At 53.8% G+C, this 21,164-nt stretch overlaps 1 protein-coding gene across 4 annotated transcripts in view; it reads right to left on the reverse strand.

Annotated features, from left to right (window-relative positions):
* Positions 1 to 8,080: 8,080 nt before the first annotated feature.
* The window catches only part of SH3PXD2A (SH3 and PX domains 2A), a gene marked incomplete at its 5' end in the record, with an annotated part of 237,019 nt that continues 223,935 nt past the window's right edge, over positions 8,081 to 21,164 (reverse strand). For all 4 annotated transcript variants that reach the window (XM_079715283.1, XM_079715284.1, XM_079715282.1 and 1 more), the window contains 5 exons: positions 8,081 to 10,103; positions 12,234 to 12,353; positions 15,644 to 15,693; positions 16,816 to 17,153; positions 20,804 to 20,921. In XM_079715283.1, the coding sequence (XP_079571409.1) occupies positions 8,130 to 10,103; positions 12,234 to 12,353; positions 15,644 to 15,693; positions 16,816 to 17,153; positions 20,804 to 20,921 (2,600 nt within the window). In that variant the 3' untranslated portion in view covers positions 8,081 to 8,129. The remainder of the gene's footprint in view (positions 10,104 to 12,233; positions 12,354 to 15,643; positions 15,694 to 16,815; positions 17,154 to 20,803; positions 20,922 to 21,164) is intronic.

The following is a 21,164-nucleotide window of genomic DNA, read 5'->3' on the forward strand; positions in this document are numbered from 1 at the left end:
GGGCTGAGTACCTCTGGGTGGCGGTAGAAGCTGGAGTGCTGGACGGGGTCCGGGCACAATGTGGGAGTTGCACTCATTTGGCAGGCTGGGCCTCAGAGGGACATGGGATGCTTGCCTTCCTCTCTCCTGGGAGGATGCTCTAGCTGCCCAGCCTCTGCTTGGCCTTGAACAGCCATGGGCTACTCCCCACACCAGGACTGCCCAGCCCTGCTTACTGGAGTCCAGCAAAAGTAGGGGAGGGTCAGGGGCTCTAAGCTGAGGGGCCATGTAGGCCCACTGAATGTGGCTTTTTGGCCCCAAGATCTGTATCCCTCTCTAAAAGCCTTGGCCACTGCCCAGAAAGCCTCCCAAAGGCGGGGTGGTGGTGGCGGGGCTTGAGCACGCTTCTCACCGGCGACAGTGGGAACTTACCTGTCCCCCCACCCCTCCAGTGTCCTCAGAGGGCCCGGACCCTGCAGTTCATGTTTCATTTGGGGTGATGTGGCTTTTGCCACTCAGCTGGATATGTTTTCTTGTGGCAGGGAGAATCGGGAGGTGATTCTGTTCAATTAAAAAGGCAAAAACTTTATTTAGTTTTCAGGGAAATACAAGATGCATGTAAACATAAACAAAATACAAAACAACCCAAATCTTACAGTCTAGAAGCATGCCAAGACAGAGTATTTTCTGCAGACCAAAGAATCCCGTCAAAATGATAAAGGACACCTGGAAAGCGGCAGGTCAAGGGGCTGGGTCCCTTCCCCAAGGACGCTGCATTTTTGTGATGAGAACAATTCAAAAAAAAAAAAAAACCCACTATTAAAAATATTAGAAACATGGAGAGAGTTTAGCACCACCATTGATCCTGGAAATTTTTTAGCACTCAAATTGACAGCACTGGATTCGCTGCCCTTTTCTTAAATTTCTCTGCTGAGGGGGAAGAGGGAACAACCTCCTTCAGACCCCACAGATCCCACTAGGAGCCGAGAGGGGTTGAGTGGACACCGTGAGGAGTGCCCAGAGGCATCCAGCAGTTCACATGCAACCATGCAGTGCACAAACCCACGCTTCACGAACCTGCCACTAACATCTGCCTTGTTCAGAAGTCACCTTCATGCAGACCTCCTGTAAACTGGCCCTGAAGCCCTTTTGCCATCCTGTGTCCCGGATTTAAAGAAAACCTGTTGCAGAGAACAAGCTCTAGATTCAAGAATGGTGGCTCTCTTTACCCTTCTTTCTCTGAAATGCTTAAGAGCAGTATGCCTTGGTCACAGGCCACTAAACATGATGAGTGCATTGCACTCCATCTTCTAAGTCACACCACTGAGGCAGGCTCAGCAAACTGAACCACCACAGGCATCATTAGAGATACTTCAGAATAATTGGTGTCAACAGAAGAGCAAACGAAGTTGTCTTCCTCCCAGATAATGCTTGATGGTGTCTGGACCCCAAGGTTCCAGTTTGGGGGTGGTGGGTCCCTACTACGTGACCCATTATGGTCACTGGTCTCTGATTCAAGCAATTTGAGAGGCTCGCTCTGGATTGGACAAAGGGAGGTGGGCAAGCCCAGCCTGGAACCTGAGAGATGGATGAATGTTCTGGAGCCAGGGCCTCAAACTCAAAGACTGGTTTGTTGCTGGCAACTTCCCGCTTTCCACTAAGTAAATCAATGACCATTAAGAACCCGCTGGGGACCCAGCTTGCGGCCCAGCAAGTAGCTGTTTCCTGAGGCCAGCTTCTTCTACAGCCAAATCTTGGGGCTTTTCCAACCTGTTCTGGCTGGACCCTTGGGTGTTGAATCACTAAATTCCCTCCCTACCTGCTCTCTTCGTGAAACACTCAGAATAGACTTCCTCCTTCTTTCTAATAAAGATGAAACTCCAGACTCCAAACCCTCTCTCAACCTTCTCATACTCTTCCCTTTCTGCCTAGCAGACCTCCTCTTCTGGAAGCCTCCTCCTTGGGGAAGGGGCGGTAAGCCCCAGCCACCCCAAACACGTGCACACTCATCTTGCCAACGTGCCTCTCACTCACCTCCAACGTGCTCAATCCATACTTTTGCTTTAAAACGATAATTCTTCCTTTCTCTCTTGCCTCCTGAGGTCCAGCCCATTAGCTAGGACGGAAATGGGAGCAAAGGAGGGACCTTCATCGTAGGGACCCATTCTCTAAGGCCACTAAGTTCTGGGACGGGAGAGGGGGCTGATTGTCAAGGTCAAGTGCAAACTCAAGATTAAAAAGACAGGCTCCGCGAACGGGGATGGCATGGTAAAACCAACATCATAGGCAGCTGGGGACCAAGGCCCAGGAAGACAGAGTCTCTGCCCAGTCTATAAGCACCAGTGTGCCCAACTTCTGGCCTGAGGACCCAGGTGCACAGGACAAAACAGGAGGGATGCTAATGTCAGTGGGGCTGTTCTTCCTGAAGTGCAGCTATAGGTCACTGACCCTGTTCTGTCACTGGCTCTGATCACAGAGCGTGAGAACCAGGGGCTGCCCCAACCAGAGATCATGATTTAGACAAAAAGCTCAGTGCTGTCAAGGGGGAGCCCTCCACATGATTCCCATGAAGCGTTCAGTCAGGCCTGCAGTCTAGACCAGGGGTGCTGACGTACGCGCACGGGTAGGTCCACTGAGCTCACTGTCCAATTTCTCGCCCCGACCAGCCTGATCCACCCTCAGCAACATAAGAACTGAGGGCCAGCTGCTCTCATGACATGGGGATTCCCACAGTGGCGATATGCATGGCAAAGGCTGGGCGTCAGCCTACTAGAGACACTGTGCAGGTGGCAGCCCCATCTGACCGCCTCGGCACTTCCACACCCAGTGGCGGCACCTTTCCACATCTTCATTTTGGAGCCCGGGACGATGGCCTAGGCGGCTTCTGCTAGATCTGTTAATGCCAGTGTGAAGTTTCCAACTAAATACTTAATAAAATAATTACCAAAAAAAAAAAAAAAAGACACATTGCACTCTCCAGCCAGAAATACACGTGTGAATAACACATACACTTGCTGCCAGAAGCTGCGAGTCCTTTGGGGCCTGCCCGATGCCAAGGACTTGTTCAATGGAGACAGCTTGCCCAGTACTTTTTTCCTCTAACCCCATGTTCTTTAGTTCAAGTGGGAAATGACCAACACTCTCACATACGCACTCGAATGCACACACACACACACACACACACACACACACTTCCTCAACAGCACACAGCCCTCAAAAAAGTGAGGGAATCTTAATTCTTTAGCACTGTGGATGGTTCTCTTTCCAGAGAGCTCTGCATCAGGATTCTTGAAGATTGGACCTATAGACATATACACTCCAAGGAGAGCCACCCCCACACGGGGGCACGGTCCCACTCTGGGCGCCAGGTTCCCATTTGTACAGAAATTCACCGAACGGGATGGAGCAGCAAGCGTACAGTACTGGAGGTGGAGGGGACGAGCCCGCAAGGGTGTCCCTGTCGCCCTGAGGGGCAGAGCTTTGGACCCAGAGACTTCCCGTCCTGTCCCCTCTCTACCGGCACCCAGGTAGGAGGCGGTGGCTTGGTACCTGTCGTGGGAAGTTCTGTCTGCAGGGACCTCAGCAGGCTCCTCCGACGCTTCTCCAAGACCTTCTGGGGACTGTCGGGGTGTTGAGCAGAGGCAGGGCTCACGCTCGGGCTGAAGTCATTGAGATGAATGGGTGGCCCTGGCTCAGCACCAGGCCCAGCTGCAGGCTTGTGGGAATTGGTGCGTCACTGGGGAATGCTGGGCTCAAGGCACCCACATCCCTGCAAAAGGGTTTGATTACATCGAGGGTTCCTGCCCATAAACTGAACTTGAGGTTACGTAGTTTTAGAAAGACTGAAACACACATCAAAAGGATCATGGCCCAAACATCAAGAGATTGGCGTGAGAGGGCTGCTGAGGGTTATTTTTGGGACAGGTCTTTCTGAGCAGCTGGCTGAAAAACAACGGAAATGAAAACAAGGAGCGGTTCCTGGAGGCCCTTGCTCTGTGCCTGGGGCTGGGGCCCCGGGGAGGCCAAGTGCCCCATGCTACTTCCCTGAATCCCTCTCTTCTGGGTGGACAACACCCGGCAGAAGGGGATGCCCTCTGGCGGGGACCCCTGCCATCTGGCCAGGGAAGGGGGAAGGGGAGGAGGAGTAAAAAAAAAAAAAATCAATACCCAGGTCACCTATAGGCTCCACAGCTACCACTCCTTCCAGGAGCCCCACCTCCCCTAGCGAGAGACGGGGTTGCTGGCTCTCCCGCCACCGTCCCAACAAGCCCTGGCATCCCTCTTGATAATATTGCACTTTTCCTGTCTCTCAGATTGTTTTCATTTTCGATTGAGAATGCAAAGTATTTGGAGCGGGTAGGGGAAGTGAGTAACCTTAAAGAAATAATATATTAGTTAAATACAAAAACAGGAAAAGTAGGGGTTACTTTATCTTTTTTTTTCCATAAAAACAAAACAAACTACCAAACCAAGGTCTAAACTTAAATAGTTCTACACCTATTCTGCAAATACTAGTAATATGAAAATAATGCTTGACCGAAATTCCCTTGTCTTTTTTCCTTAGATGATAATAGTAACATGCCTTGCTGAGGAAAGCAATGGATATAAATGCCAGTAAAATATGCTGCTCTAACATCTGAAAGTGATTAAAACGATTCTATATAATGCCTTCGTCAAGATGGAGCATGGAGGAGGAAGAAAGAGGGCCCTGTGGGGCTAGGCTGGGGGTGAACGGGGCTGAGGGCTGGCCGGAGGGCCCAGCCACAGCTGGGGCAGATGGCACACCTGCTGTTCAGGCTGCCCCCTCCAGCTCCCTCTTGCCACCCTCGTGGGAACAGCATGATGGGGCCAGGGAGCCCAGCCAGGCCCCTGTTACAAAGTGGGAGAGAGATGAAGACATCTTTTTCCCTTGTAATAAAAGAAAAAAGTCTTTAAGCTGAAAGAAAAAGCACCAAATGATGCATCTTCGGGCATTATATAAACCTCAATAATGACCTCAGAAGGGCTCATTTTGATTAAAGTTGCAGTATACAGCAATACAACGTCATTTCACATTTTCAATCGCAACTAATGGAAAACTAGGTTTGGACACTGCTGAGATTTTTTCTTTTTTTAACCTTTTAAAGTCCGATCTGGTTTTCCTCCAGATGGGTCAGAGCCACAGACCCCTCCCTCCTCTACCTGCTGCCAGAAGTACCCTCCAACATCACAAAGCAGCTCAGTAGCTCTAGGGAAAAGCCCTCTTGCCCTGGGCAGGGCTAGGAGTCCAGGGGCACAAGGCCTGGCATCCCCTGGCCATGTCTGAGAGGGACTGGCATGCACCCTTTTTGCTTCAAGTATTAATATTCTCTTTGGGTTTGCAGGGTTTGTGCTGTGCTGTGAGTAAGGGGGTGACGGTGAGGGGCAAGGGGCGAAGACGGGGCATGGCAATCCCTGTTCACTGCCCAAAGCTACATGCTGTCACCAGGTGGCAGCATTCTCTACTTTTCCTGGATGCCTGAGCAACCCCCAGCCATCCTTAGGGCTGGATGTCACATTGTAAACATGATGACCACACTATAAACTCCAGCGGGGCTGGGGAGGAGTGCAGGGGTGGATGCAATGGGGAGGTCTGCCATTAACTAGCTATGTGATTTGGGGAAAGCTGATTCCTGTCTTTGGGCTGCAGTAACAAGAGGGTGTGGGTTGGAGTGACCCTGAAGGTCACTTATAATGACTCTATCACTTAAGGGCACTGGGGATTGAGGAGAGAGAGTCCTTGGGGGGCTGGGAGAACATCTGCCTTGTGGGTGGTGGAAAGTCCCACAAGGCAGTGCAGTGAGGAAGGGCAGGGAAAGGCAGGCTCTGGGGAGCACTGTGGTCCAGTCCGACTGAGATGCTCTGTGCTTGGCAGATGCGTCCTGCACTCCTTCCTGGCCTGGCTGGCGTGTTACTGATTGAACTGGCTCAGTGCAGACGTTGAGGAGTGAGGCCGCTGGGGCCTTCCCCCTGGAAGATAGCTACGTGGAAGGTCCTTTAACCCGACAATCACTCTACTTTTAAATTTTATTTTAAATAATCATAAATTACTTTTTTTTCTTTTAATAAATATGTGCTGCTTAAAAATGAGAAAAGTATATACTGCATCTTTAAGTAATGCACTTTGCTCTCTGGGTTTCTTTCCATTCCACTGTATTAAAGTGCATTAATTAAAAAATAATGAACCACTTCTTTATCATTATTGTTCAAATAAGTCCAAATAATATTAATATGAAGACACTACAACACTACCATTAGTACTGCAATCTAGCAGATAACTCAACATCCTGCTCTATTTAATACTGTCCAGCAGAAGAAAATAATAACTAATTTTAATTTTAAACAAACAAAACAAAAGGAAGCAAAATCTCACCACGGCCCTTTCAACATAGAACGGGAGCAGTTTGCTAGAGCTGCCAGGCGTCAGTGTACGGCAAAGGAGGAGGGCGGGGCGGCTGGGGACTGAGGGCACGAGGTGCGGGTCCCCCGCTGTTCTTCAGGCATCATACGCTGCCTGGGGGGGGGGAGTGTGGGTGGAGGGAGGGCCTTTCCTCCTTAGTCCAGGATCTGGCAGCTGAGTCAGGGGCTGTGAAGCCTGATCTGTCCACAATCAAAGGCACGTGTGGAAATCCACTCCCAGTGAAGAGTGAGTCCTTGGGGAAGCCAGTTTGGCCTCTGAAGTGTCGACTGAAAGACACCATCCAGAGTTGACAGGGACGTCATTCTCTCCCTTCTCTCTTCGCAGGGGCACTGCCCCTCAGAAAGACCAGGTTGGCTCCTGGCCCAGGGATCTTCGTCTCCTCGGGCACCTGCGGCATTGCTTGCAGGCCAGGGGGTGGCTGGTGGTGTCGGCCCAGCAGGTTCCCCTTGGCCCAGGGTGAGGGCAATGGCTGCTTCTCCACAGCCTTCACATAAGGCTTCGGGCCCTGCCCAGGCAAGAGAACGTTCGCTGCCCCTCTCCTGAACACCACCCTCCTCCCTGCTGAGGGTTCTGCCCTGCTGAGGTTGCACAAGAACCAGGAGAACAGTGTCTCTGCCTTGCCGCGTCTGGGACCAGGGCTCCTCCAGCCTGAGATCCCTCTGGCAAGCACCGGTACTGTCCACACAGTGGAAACCAAATGAAGCGACTTTGGCTTGTGGAGGGGAGAACGCAAAACACAAACCAAACAACCTCCCCACAAGAGTATGATAGAAAGGCCATCCACTACCCCTCCCGTCCCGTGAGGCTCACCGCCCTTGGGTCCCCAAACAACTCCTAAAGTAAGACCAAAACCCAAGGCCTGACATAGAAGGCCCAAAGCAATACATCTCTCCCAAAACTTGCAAAGAACTGCCCACCCAGAAATATCCAAAATAAAGTCTGTGCAGACTGTGAAAAGACCGACGGCTCTGCCTGCCCTCTCTGTAAACACTGGGGCTGGTGGTCCTCCACGGGGGTGCCCCAGGCAGGGCAGGCTCTCTTCTCAAGGCCAGCAGCAGTGACGGCTAAGAATGGTGGTCCTTGCTGGCAGCTGGGGAACTGCTTTTCCTTCAACTAACAAGACACAGTGGCCTGGCCCAGGGACAGCCTGAGCTCACAGGAGATGCCTCCAAGCCCCAGAGCCAGTGGTATCTCCTACCACACCCACCCATGGCCGGCGGCAGCGATTCCTGGGAAACCAGCATAACTCACAAACATAGATGAGGATGATACAAGGGCTACTTCCAGGGTACAAGATGCCAGCAACGGAAACCAGGCTAGGCAGGGGCAGGGCACAGGACGCCCGCACAACCACACCTTTTCCAGATTTGCGGCCAAGGCACAAATCGGGGTTTCCTACATGGCCTGTCCCAAATGGTGCCAAGTCCATCAGCAAAGTCCCCAAGGTGCACATGTGAAGCTCAGCTTTCTTGCCTCCGGTCCCAGGCCCAGGACACCCCTGCCCCTTCCACTCCCCGCTCAAATGTGGGCCCCCGCCAGACCCTACCTTCCAGCTGGGGGACAGCCTGGAGGGGAGCATCTTCGAGGCCCCACATTCTGCAGGTTTAATGTTGTCCTCCCCACCCCCTCCCATTTTCCCTTTCCCTTTTGTCTTATCTCACAGCTCACCCATACTGAGGCTGGAAGGACTTAGGCCCTCCCCCACCCCTCATTAGTTCTTTTTCTCCAGGTAGTTGGAGGGCACCCAGCCTTTGAAGGGCTTCACCCCGTCCAGAATCTGGCAGTACCACCAGCCGTTGGGGTTCCTCTCCAGGACCTCCATGGACACGCCCTCCTGGAAGCCCGCCGTCTCCTCGTCCCCCTCGTAGTCCGCGATCGAGACGTACACATCTTTGAGGTTGTTGTGGATGAACTGGGACTTCTCAATGGGCTTGGGGCGCACAGGGGACACCGGGATGCCGTTGCGCTGAGTGGGCAGCAGAGGAGGGTCCGAGCCCTGGCTGGCGGCCCGTTCGACCAGGCGGCCCTTGACTTCTGCGGCTGCCAAGCGGGCAGTGCTGAAGGAGGAGTTCCGGCGGACGCCTCGGAGGCCGTCAGTGGCCGTCAGTGACTCGTTCCTCCTCAGGGCACAGGACAGGTTGCTGTCCTTGGGCGGTGGGGACACGAACACCGACTGGGGCCTCACGGCCACCTGCCGCACGCCATTCCTCATCTTCACCGCCCCGGCTCCCGAGGTCTTGACGAAGCCCCCGGGAGGCTTGGAGGGGATGGGCGGCGTGGCCCTCTTGCTCTGGTTGACGGTGTTCAGCGCTTGGACCCGCTTCTCGATCTTTTCCAGGCTGTCTGACTTGCCCTCGTTCTGCTTGCTCTTGGTGGCCACTGTGTCCAGCTCTTTGCCAGGGGGGTCGAATTGCTCGTTCTCACCGAGCACCAGATAGTGGGAGGGGGCCCAGCCCTCCAGCTCCCCAAACCTCACGTACCACCAGCCACTTTCCAGCTTCTCAAGCACCTGCACCTCCACGCCTGCCGGGAAGCTGATCTCCGAGTCCTGGACCTTTTGGTAGGCACTACACGTCGTGTAGGAGGTGGCCTGCCCTTCCCACCCCTTCTTGGTGGGACACGGGGGCGTGGCGGCAGGGAGGGTGATGAGGTCGGCCGAGCCTCTCCTGGACCCCTCACCGGGACCCTCGAAGGCCATCTGGGGGGGCAGCTCCGAATCCTCGCTCTTGGAGCCCTTGAGGCCACCCCGGAGCTGGCCAGTGGGCCTCAGCTGGCGCCGTAAAGTGCTGATGTCCATCTTCTCTTGACTCTGGGACTCTGTGCGGTTCAGGAACGGCTTGGGCCGAACTGATGGCTTGGCCCGGGCACAGGAGGTCAGCCCAGTCTTCAGGTCAGCATCCTTCCTCGCTCCGACCTTGGGGGTGCCGCGGATGCCTGCGTCCGAGGCAGAACGGGGCTTCAGGTCCCCACTGTTCTTGGACAGGGATGAGGAGGAAGAGGAGGAAGAGGAAGAGCAGGTGGTGTTGATGGTGATGGACGAGGAAAAGGAGGCCGAGGAGTGGTTCTTCCCCAATTCCGCCTGGGCGTTCTTCTCTGCCTTGAGCTTCAAGAGCGACGATGATTTGGGGGAGCCTGATTTGGGGGAGTTTTTCCTGGCAAGGGACAGTGGGGAGCCGCCTGGGGAGTCGCTGTCCCGGGAGGAGCGCCTGGCCGACAGGGCGTCCTCTGCACATGCCCGGAAGCCCTCGTTCTCATAGATGGTCTCCTCCTCCAGGGCCACGTCCTCTGCAGATCCGCCCACCTTGAAGCGGGCGCGCTGCAGCGAGAAGGCGGGCGAGGGCCTGCGGGGCTGGCCGGGCCGCCTGTCCCCCGAGCCGCCGTCCTCTGCGGGCTCCTCGCTCAGCTCTGGCTCTGAGTCGAAGCCAAAGGCAGGGATGTCATACTCGGGCTCCTCGTACCTGAGCCTCAGCGGGGAGTCCTGGCTCTCACCAGCGCCTGCCAGACCCTCCTCGGCCTCCTTGGGCTTGCTGGGTGGTGCCGGTGGGGGCACCTTGGGCCGCGTCAGGGTGCTCGTGCGGCGGCTCAGGTTGGGCTTCTTGCGCTTATCGATGTACGACGCGGGGGCCCAGCCCTCCTTCTCACCGATCTGCACGTACCACCAGCCACCCGAGTTCTTGTCGATGACCTGGGGGAAGGGGCAGACAGGCCAGTGAGCTGGGAGGATCGCTGGGGCCCTACCATGTGCCGGGGGGGAGCTTCACACTTCGGCTCTAGGAGACATTATCTCCATTTCCCAGATGAGTGAACTGAGCCACTGAGTAAGTGGCCCAGGACCCAGCGTAGGAAGTGATGGGCTGGCATTCAAACCCAGGTCTCTATCATCTCCTGGATGGGGGGGCTCCCACTCTCCAAGGCCCCCTCTCCTGCTCTTCCATGTCTCCTCCAACACCCTGGCCGAGCTGGCCTCTCCAGACCCTCACTTCTCCTCCCGCTGAGCTACTACACTTGGAAGATGCGCTGTTCTCAGTCCCTACAAAACCCCACTCACCACGGACCCATACGTACAAAAGACTGCCATCCCACCACTTCCATCCTCTCACCCCCATACTGCTAGGCCCTCCCTCGGTGACCCTGGAAAGGGTCTCTCAGGGCAGAAGGGAATAGGAGGGTGCAGGTGAGTGGAACCTGGAGGTAAGGCTGAGGCCGGACCTCTCTGGTTTCCCCATTGCTCGTGGTCATTTCACTACATGTGGAATCCCACTGAAATCCTACCAGCTGAGGAGATTTCTCTGAGTTGAATGGCTTCCTGGGGGAAGGCTAGGGCCTCTCAGTCATTTCCCTGTTAGTATAAACTCGTTCAAGAAGCTTCTTTCTTAACTGGACTGGAGACAGCCCAGGAGTGTGGTTGCTGGCTGTACTGAGGTCCGTTTGGATCGGGGAGTACGAATGGAAGAGGCAGTTGTCCTTCCATGTGCGCAGGTTCCGCATCCCTGGATATGGAGGGCCAACCGCACTATGATTTTATATAAGGGCCTTGAGCATCCCAGGATTTGGGTGTCCACTGGGGGTCATGGAACCAATGCCCCACGGATCCCGAGGAACAACTGTAATTTTGAATTGTGGAACACTGCTGGAGGAAGAGGTCCCAGGGAGGGGAAGGGAAGCTTGAAAGCACCGGCACTGGGGGAAGAGGGGCAAGGAAGGAAGGGGGGATAGAGACCACCAAAGGCAAGGTCTGCCTGAGGTCAGCCCTCTGCAGCCCCCGCCCCGCCTTGGGTGCTAGATTCCATCCTTCACTCTGCCCACTCCATACTCAAAATGCATACGTGGGTAGATCCTAAATATTGTCAGTTCTCTTACATGATGAGCTTCATAGGCTCTTCTGGAAGCATAAGCACCACTGAGAGAATGATTTCTCTTAGAAATTTAGTTCTAAGTTCCAGGCATGTGGTTTAAAACATTCACATTGGAGATATCACCTCTTCAATGGGCAGAGGCTGCCCAATTACTCTTCTGATGGTTTTACAGGTATTAATTGGACTTAACTCCATTACTACACAGAGCCACTCAAGGGAAAGATCTGAGTCACAGATCTTCCCTGGCCCCTGGAATGCCATGTTCAGCGCTGGCCACAAAGTGGGGTTTCATAAATGTTAGGAGACCAGCTGGGAGGGAGCAGGAGAGGGTCTACTGCCCATTTGCAGAGAGAAATCATCAGAACCTGGGGGAGAAGTGACTGCATCAAATGTCAGAGGTGCCTGTGGTATGGACATGGCCAGAACTGGGGTCCTCAGTGCCTTACTCCGGCTGCCTGGACCACATTCTCCCAACAGCAGCACTTCCTAATATGGGTCTTGTGGAACCCTGGCCCCCAGGAGCTCCTGGGAGAGGAATCTAGGTGATACTGCCTATTCCAGTCCCTTCTAAGAGACACACAGTGATACCCCCATATCTAGGCTCTGAGAAGTTCTGCAATTAAAACAACAAAGCTGGTTGGGTTTTGTTTAACTCACTGTCCTCCAAACTCATTCAACCCCAGAGGCCCTTTGTTTCAAAGTACCCCCATCACAAGCTCCTATACTATGCTTTGGGAAACTGCTGCTGTGACGGGAGCTGGGTGGAGACATGAGCCGTGGGTTCTAGTCCTGGTTGTGGCACTGACTGGCTTTAGGCAAATTCTAATCCCTGTGGGTCCTGTTTCTGCACCTTTCCTGCCCGCCCCTCGGGAATGTCTCCAGCAAGACATAAATGGGAAACACGGGAGGTATTTGACCATCATGAATTATAACCCTTAGCCCCATGGCCCAAGGCTCACCTCTGCCTTCTGTCCGCCTCGAAAACTGATCCCATCAGAAATGCACGACTGGAATTCGGCAATGGTGTAGTACTCCACCTCAACAGAAGGGGGCTCTGGCGGCTTAGGCAGCTGGAACCCCTGAGGCAGAGAAGGACTCAAGTCAGCAAGACCCACCTGATCAGAACCGTAACTGAGGTGAGAGTGGCGGTTACACCAGGTGGAGAGCAGATGACCTGAGGATGTATCAATCACCTGAGTCTCAGGGTGTCTCACCAAGAGACCACTCTCCTGACCAGGCTCTCTAAGAATACCTAGGGGTCTTCCCCGGTGGCACAGTGGTTGAGAATCTGCCTGCTAACACAGGGGACACAGGTTCGAGCCCTGGTCTGGGAGGATCCCACATGCCGCGGAGCAACTAGGCCCGTGAGCCACAACTACTGAGCCTGCACGTCTGGAGCCTGTGCTCCGCAACAAGAGAGGCCGCGATAGTCAGAGGCCCGCGCACCGCAATGAAGAATGGCCCCCGCTTGCCACAACTAGAGAAAGCCCTCACACAAAACGAAGATCTAACACAGCAAAAATAAATAAATTAATTAATAAACTCCTACCCCCAATATAAAAAAAAAAAAAAAGAATACCTAGGATTCGCTTGAGACTTGTCTGAGCTATGAAGATGATCATCTAAGTAAATTTCCACCCTTACATCTTTGGAATCCAGTTTTCAGAAGCCTCAACAGCTAGGTCCCAAAAAGAAAGTCAAAAGCAGAGAAATTGTTGTAGCAAAGCCCATGCACACTGCTCCCTGGGAGAGGAGAGCCATGTCCTTGAGTCTCAGGTGAAGGGCCACTGGGGTGACACCTGACTGCAGAGGTGGGGTGGATGTAAGGGGGTGTGGGGTTGGTCAGAAAACCCCTTGGTCTGTCATCATGATGATGCCAAATGGTTAGGCAAGCACGGAATAAACTCAGGATCCTTTGCTCTGGGGTTGGGTAGAACACGCTGGGCAGCCTAAATGCTTCCTAGATGCCGGCACGTCGATAACTAAGCCTGACATGCAAGGAGATGTAGAATATGGCCACAGCCCATGAGTTGTGAGCCTCATTCATTCACTTGACAAATGTTTGTTGTGTGTCTACTGGGTGCCAGACTCTGGTCCAAGGCACCAGGCATCCAAGAGTGAACCAAAGGGACAGGACAACCCCCTTGCCCTCGTGGAGAGGACATTCCAGCTTCAGCCAGTCTCTACTCCAGCCAACATGGCCTTGGCGCCTCCCCATCACTCCCAGTATGGCCTGGTATCAAACAAAGGAGTTAGGGCTTCCCTGGTGGTGCAGTGGTTGATAATGCAGGGGACACGGGTTCAAGCCCTGGTCTGGGAAGATCCCACATGCCGTGGAGCAACTGGGCCCGTGAGCCACAACTACTGAGCCTGCGCGTCTGGAGCCTGTGCTCCGCAACAAGAGAGGCCGCGATAGTGAGAGGCCTGCGCACCGTGATGAAGAGTGGCCCCTGCTTGCCACAACTAGAGAAAGCCCTTGCACAGAAATGAAGACCCAACACAGTCATAAATAAAATTTAAAAAAAAGCCAAGCATTTGAAACCCTTAAAAAAAAAAAGGAGTTAAAATAAAACAATCTTATAAAAAAGGTACATGTGTTTGGGAGGCTAGAAGGGGGAAGCAGCTACAGTGTAGCAGGAAGACCTCAAAAGATCTCTGCCTGCAGGTGGATGCATGTGGGCTCCAATCCCAGCTCAGCAATTCACCAGTTGCGTGGCCCTGGGCAAGGCCCTTGCGCTCTCTGAGCCTCAGTTTCCTCATCTGTAAGATGGAACTAATAACAGGGTCATGAGATAATGAACATAACTTCTGGTCCAGCCAACAGCACAGGAAAAGCTCTATAAACGTAAGCTGAAGCCGAACGCTCTTCCTGAAACGCCATCCTATTCCTCTTACCCTGCCTCATCCTTCAAGGCTCAGCATGTTCTAATCCTGCCAGTCACAGCTGAGCTGCCTCAGGTCAAGTGAGAGAAAGGTGCGGGGGAGGCTGGTTTTGAGGGACCAGGTCAACTTTCCCTGCCCTGGTGGCTGGCTCTGCAGCCGTGCATGCGCACAGATGTGGCCCAGGTCCCAGCCCTGCCTGGACCCCCGCGGCCAGGTGGGAGCCGGACGGACCTAGCTGGAAAGGGCAGCTCTGTCCTAGCAAGCCCTGCTTTTGGCAGGTGTGGAAAGAATTACCCCATTCCTGCCAAAATCAAGTCTGCCTGAAAATAATCAGCTGGGGCTGAGAGAGATGGGGGAGGGGAGAACTCGTTCAGTTGTGTAAAATGGGAGGAGAAACAAGATAGAAAACTCCACTGGGGCTGATGGCCAGGGCCAGGACGGTCCCATCTCCAGGGGCCAAATCTTCAAAAATCCTGTTTATGGAAGGCCAACTCTTCCAGTGACTGCTGCTGTCCGCCCCCCTGGGGCGGATGTCACTGACCACAGTAAATCTTGCTGCTAAGCCCAGATGTGACTTCAGAATCCTTGTCCACACATAGTGCACAGAGCGCTGACAGAGGAAGTGGAAAGTCGATGGCCAGCCCTCTGCATACACCATCTCATCCCATCCTTACAACAGCCCTAGGAGATGGCTGGCACTGTCCCCCTCTTATAAATAAGGAAACCAAGGCCTCTGGAGGGTAAGCAACCTGGCCAGGGGCTTGCTGTTTCTCAGTGTCAGAAACGGAGTATGCATCCATGCCTGCAGGCCTGAAGCCCCATTCTTTCCACTGCATCCCACTGCCCCAGATGACAGTTCTTGGTTCTAGCCCTCTCAGTCTGCCACCTCTCACCCAAAGCCCCGGTACCCTGAGTACACATCCACCTCCGTGGCGGTCTGGATGCCAGGAAACCCCACCTACAGGCGCCACAGACCCCAGCAGCATTGAGCCTCTTTGAGCTTCAGCATAAACCAGTCCCTGCCATTTACCACCCTCCTCCCCAGAGAGGATGCTCACTGATCTGCCCTGTGCCCTCCCAGGTTCTGGCATCCACTGGGCACTCCCGGGCAAGGAAGGCAAAGCTGAAAGTCTTCCAGGCTCACATGGACAGCAGCCCTATTTCCCACCCCTGGCAATGCCCTGGCTGGACACTCTCGCCAGCCAGTCTAAATGTTTATGTCTGCCAGTGCCGTGGCTGGGATGGATTTATTTAGCTTTAGAGTGCAGTGTGTTTTCGATTAAAAACTGTCCAGCTAGGCCCCAGGAAGGCTGGGTTCCCCAGGCTTCCCTCCCTGCCTCCAGCCCCACAAAGCTGGAAGCTCCAGCATGGCCCTGGGGAAGCTCTGGACCAACAGACTCTGCACTGAGACAGCCAATTACTGGGAGCTGCTACAGGGCACCCAGGAAAGGGAATGAGAAAGAGAGAAGAAACTGAGCACACGTACCAAGCTGGACTCTCTGCGAGGTGGAGGCCTTGTCCTGAGGTTCGGGGAGCCTAGAAGAAGAAACAGCGCTTCAGAAATCGCAGCCAGACACAGTGGCTTCCCTGCCTTCCCTGGGTGCGACCTCCTGATGCTGGGAAGTTCCTGTCTTCTCCCGCATTTATGAGGAACCCATGTTCTCGGTCACCACAGGCACGATAGCTGGGCTTCTTCAGTGGAAGTGAGAGATCTTTAAGCTTCCTTAGCCGTGTTTCAAGGGGATCCGTGAACCCCCTAAAATGATGTGCACATTTCAAAATGTACGACATAGGGGCTGATTTCAGGGGAAAGGGTAGATAGCTTTATCAGATTTCCAAATTTAGGAGAAGAGACCATGTCTATTTTTTGCTCACTACCGAATCCTTGGAAGCTAGCACAGTGCTAAGCAAGAGGAAGTACCCCCAAAACAGCTCCCGACGGACTGCTCAGAAGGTTTCAGGCATAAAGCTAATGTAACCAAGTTCAGAACTAAACTAAAAAACAGCTTTCCTCCAGATTTTAAGAATGGCTGGACACAAACAGAAGCTGGTCTCATAATACAGAACAGTTTAACCCTCAACCGCAGGCATCCTTGCCCCTGAGATGCTAGAGATTTGGAGGGGCCAGCAGCTGGGTTTCTCCTGTACGAAAGGAGGAGATTCCGGAAGAATGATGTTTAAAAGTGCTTGTGGAGGGAGGTACAGTCACCCTTCCGAGTATCTTAGATTTCCGGTAACTGGAGGAAGACAATAGGCAACAAGGGGTTAGGCTCAGGAAGGTGATCTGCTGTCAGCTGTCACTCACAGAGCAGCCTTGCATCGAGGGACCCATTTCACAGCCCAGGTGACTTATCTGCAGCGTGACCATTCATGGCTCCCCACTAGAAGAGGAGGGGATGCTACCAGCTTATATATGCATGCAATTCATCTTCGGTGGAGGAGTCGGAAGGAATTGCCTTGTCCATGCTTGTGATTAGCATTTAAGACAAGCTGGCAAAGCGAGCCTGGGGTCAGGGGTCAGCCTACAACTCAGGAAGAGAATAACATGGGGATCATGCAGACATACCCCCCACCCCCCACCTTAGGCTTTCCTTGCACCTCACGCCCCTTCTCTAAAGGGCTGTGTGGCAAGGACCCGGGGATCAGTGAGGCTCTTACTGATCTGGGCCCTCTGAGGGGCAATCCTGGCCACGGCTGGGGAGCCCTGGGCCAGCTTGGAGACGGTCCTCTCGGGGACACCCAGGGCGCTGCCATTGGACGCATTGCAGAGGATGGGCAGGCTGATCTCCTTCTTGGTGATGGGGGCCTCTGGGCCCTCGCCTTCAGCTGGGGTGGTCTCCTTGTCCCCAGACGCCTTTTTGTTCAGCAGGTTGCTGATCTCCATGATGTTCCCGATGATCTCCACCGGGCCTGCCAGATTCTTCTTCCGTGCTGGCAGGTCATCCTTGGCTTTCTTCAGGTAGGATGCTGGTGCCCAGCCCTCTTTGCCCAGGTATCTGCAGGGAGGAGTGGGACATGGCATCATGAGAGCACCCTGTCCAGGCCCCAGTCTCCATTGGGCCTTGCCCAGCTGAGCTTTCTCTGCTGCGCTCTGTAAGACACTTGGCAAAGCCACTACTCTGGAGAGAACTGGAACGAGGGCCAGTGGAAGGACATCGGGAACATCACTTCTTCCTCTCTGTCTCCTAGTTCTTTGCCTGATCCCTTTTGGTGCGGGCTCTCATTGTTTGCAACGTCAGGCAAACATGGGACATTGAGATGAGAAGATTCCTCAGATTTGGGGCTGCCTAAAAGGTAGACTTTGCAATGGCCTACTACCTCACCAGAGCAGAGGGCAATTCTAGAGATAAGAAATAAGAAGGTATATAGAGTTAAATGCCCAGTCAGAAAGGGAAGTGTGATCAGAGAGGTGAAGAGGCAGCATAGGTGAGAGTTAGGAAACCCGAGTTCTGGCCTACGGTACTTTGGACAAGTCCCAACCTTGGAGCTCAATTTTTTCTCTTCTGAAAAATGCTGGGATAGAGTAGCTGCAAACATTTATACAGAAGGATAGACATATTGAGACCAACTAGGAAGACGTGTATAAAGAGTGAGTGACCAAGTGGGAAAAGTATCGACACCACTGCAGGAGAAGCAGATGGATCAAGTTCACAGAACAAGTCCACAGACAGACCAACACTAAAGGTGACGCTTCAAAGTAGTGGGGGAAGGATGGATTATTCAATGAGTGATTTGGGGATGACTGATCCAGTTAGGAAAAACAAGTGAGACTCTGGCCTTACAACCATATAGCAAACTTAAAAATGCAAGTCGTGAATATTTGCTTAATCTTGGGGGCTGAGAAAATCTTTCTAAGTGGAACTCCAAAAGCAGAAACCATAAATGAAAAGACTAAATAAAGCACATGACTGGATAAAATTAAAGCCTTTGGTATGGCAAAACAAAAACAAAATGAAACAAAACAAAACCAAAAACCCATAAACAGAGCAAAAGGCAAATGACAGGGCCGACTTAATTTTAGGGGATTTGCTGACTTCTGAAAACAAGTTTTTCCCTTTTTCCCTCATGGTGTTGAGCTTCTACCCAAACCCACTGAGAACTTACTTCCTGGTCCAGCAATTCCTGGCCAATGCCCTGCAGCCTGGGGTGCAATGTCCCCGCCTGCTCCCCGGGACACATCTGGCTCTCTGGAATGGCTCCTCCATGCCAGATGTCTGATAATCCCCGGCCCTCCTGCCTCCCTGATCTGACCTTGTTCTTGGGGGCTCACTAGGTAGGAGGAAAGGAAATGTGAAAGTTCAAGTTTCTAACGTGTTTGAGCTTTGCTGGAAAGTTCAGGCAGGAGGCGGCTTCTTATGTTCACGTCACATGAATGTGCAGGCAGGCTGACCCAAGCTCAGCCATCTATCCCCGCTTTGGGGCTTGGAAGGCAGACATCAGTGAACAAATGGATGGAAGCCAGGGAGCCGGCAGACAGAAGCACAGAATTTCAGGGGTGGATGGAAGCAACTAGTAAAGATACCTAATCTTACATATACCGACAACCAAGGCTCAGAAAAGCAAAGCAAGTAGCAGACAGTCACACGGCTAGCTTTTGGCAGCATCTGGCCCAGAACCTGGTGCCCTTCATCTTGGAAGAAAGATGAGGAACCTGCCAGCCACTGGGAGCACCTGTGCGGAGATGGGGCGCGAGGTCTCCTGGGGGTGATGGTCAGGACTGCGCACTGTCCTGAGGGCTCCCATTCTAAACCCTGATGTGCTCCTTCAGTGTTACATGGATAAAATTAGATTCCAGGCAGTGAGATGGAAGTGAATCAGGAGAGGCTGTGTGTGTTTGGGTCCAACTCTGCTCACATCTGCTTTCCAGCTCTGGAGCACGGAATGATTCCAGAGGGAAGCAAACTGGAAAAGGAGGATGGGGAGAGAGGGAGAGCGCGTGTGTGTGTGTGTGTGTGTGTGTGTGTGTGTGTGTGTGTGTGTGTGTGTGTGTGTGTGTGTGTGTGTGTGTGTGTGTGTGTGTGTGTGTGTGTGTGTGTGTTTGGCGGGGATGGGGGTGGGGGGTGGGGGGGTGGAGAAGAAAGACAGGAAGTAAGGATCAACACAGAGCCTGGGATGCTGGGAAAAGGCATATTTAAGGGGGTGTCTGGCAGCCTTCTTAAGGTGGAACCTTTTCAGCAGGGTTTTCTCGGTTGCAGCTCCCACTGGCTGAATGGCCAGGCCATGGGGACAAGAGCTGACTAGATGAACCAACTCAGAGTGATTTTATTGGTCATTTTAGAAAACTAAAACACCCAGCAGCCTTGTAGAAAACCTCTGGGTGAGTGGTTTAGGTTAGCAGCCTGCCAGAATGTTCACTGGCCTTCCCACGCAGACTCGTGGTGGCTGGATTGTGGGCTTGGCTCTAGTTTCCATTGTTCAGAGAACATCAAAGCCTAGGGGCAGTGGATTTGGGCAAACACAGTCCTGTCCCACCTAACGGGACAGAAAGGGACACCTCAGCCCGCTGACTGGTGTGCACAGGGCCGGGGGCAGGGGTGACTATGTCCTGGCAGGTCACTCTAAGGTTCCATCCCATGTGGCCAACGACCTTCATCCTACCCGTCAGCACAGACCAATCTGAACACCACGTGGCGTTCTGTGTTCTGAGCAACTGTCTTGTGAGTGCCCCCGCCGCCTCGGCCATCTGTGCCCTCGGTGGGGGAGAGCTCAGAACACGCATCCTACCCACAGTGGGTCTGGGGTTCCCAGGTGTGGTGGGCTGGAGAGGCGGTCCCCGGAGCCCATGACGGGGACTCTCTCTGTCATCTGGGTTACAGGCAGAGAAGAGAAACTGGGTAAAATCATCACAGCGGAGTTGCTTCTAAAGGACCCAGGAACATTTCCTGGGAACAAGCCCCTCCTTGCGGGGGGTGCTAGCTGGCCTGGGAGCCCCAGGGCAGAGGGGCCTGGGGGGAAGAACCTGGTAGGGGAGAGGTGAGTGAAACCCATAGGGTTTAGTTTGCTTCCAGGAGTGTCAGGAAGCTCCCCACTCCCCTACTCACACCCCCGAATGGGTTTCTCAGCTGGGAAGTGTGATGAGGCCCAAGGAGAGCGAAGGGCCGAGCAAGGGGCCTCTGAACGAGGCCTGGGCTCGGGCTCACTTCCGCCCCAGCTCTCTCAACCACAGAAGCCAGCCCTGCGGAGCGGAACAGCCTGGGACCGAGTCTGCATCTGTGGGCAGCAGGGGCTGCCTGCTGGGACCTCGGCAAGGCACGTGGACGCCAGCACTGCAGACGGCCTGAGCTGCAGAGCACGCCAAGCAACCAAGGCCGGACACAGAAAACCAAATTCAGATGTGCTGGACCCTCTTGGCGGATGCATGGGAAGGGATTGCACCACTGCCTGCAAGCCGAGCCGGGGCCCCTGTGCCCCGCTGGCTGTGGCTCAGGTTCTGCTTTATGTGTCCCGGGAGGGTATGTGCAAGATGAGCACTCTCTGTTACGGCCATTCAGCCTCGCGGTGCTGAAGCAGTCAAGCCAGGCCATGGGTGCAAAGCTGCTGTCAGGATTTACCTGCCAGCTGGTGCCCTCAGCCACTCTGCTGCCCAGGGCCAGCCTGGGAGCCAGGGTGGCAGAGAGGCACCTTGCTCCTCTGCTGGGGCTCTTACCTGATGTACCACCAGCCCTCCAAATTCTTCCGGATCACCTCCACAGTGACGCCCTTCTCAAAGCCAATCTCGTCCTTGCTTTGGCTGGTGTAAGGCTGCACAGTGACATACTTCTCCTCTGTGGGTGGTGGGTGAAGCAAGAAAGCACAACTATTTGAGGACAGGGTACAGGCCCTTTGTCCTGCCTCCTTCTCCCCCTGGCCTGGCCTCACTTAGTTGGTGGCCAAGGTGTACTGCATCAGCCTCTGGCTTTTCCGGGAAAGGGAAGAGAAAGGATCAGGCCTCACAGCTGTGCCCTGCATGTGCCAAAGCTGGCCAGGGCCCCAGGTGGCCTTGCAAGCCCCAGGCAGCATAGAGTTGG

This window comes from Hyperoodon ampullatus (assembly GCF_949752795.1).
Source record: "Hyperoodon ampullatus genome assembly, chromosome: 1".
Lineage (NCBI taxonomy): Eukaryota > Metazoa > Chordata > Mammalia > Artiodactyla > Ziphiidae > Hyperoodon > Hyperoodon ampullatus.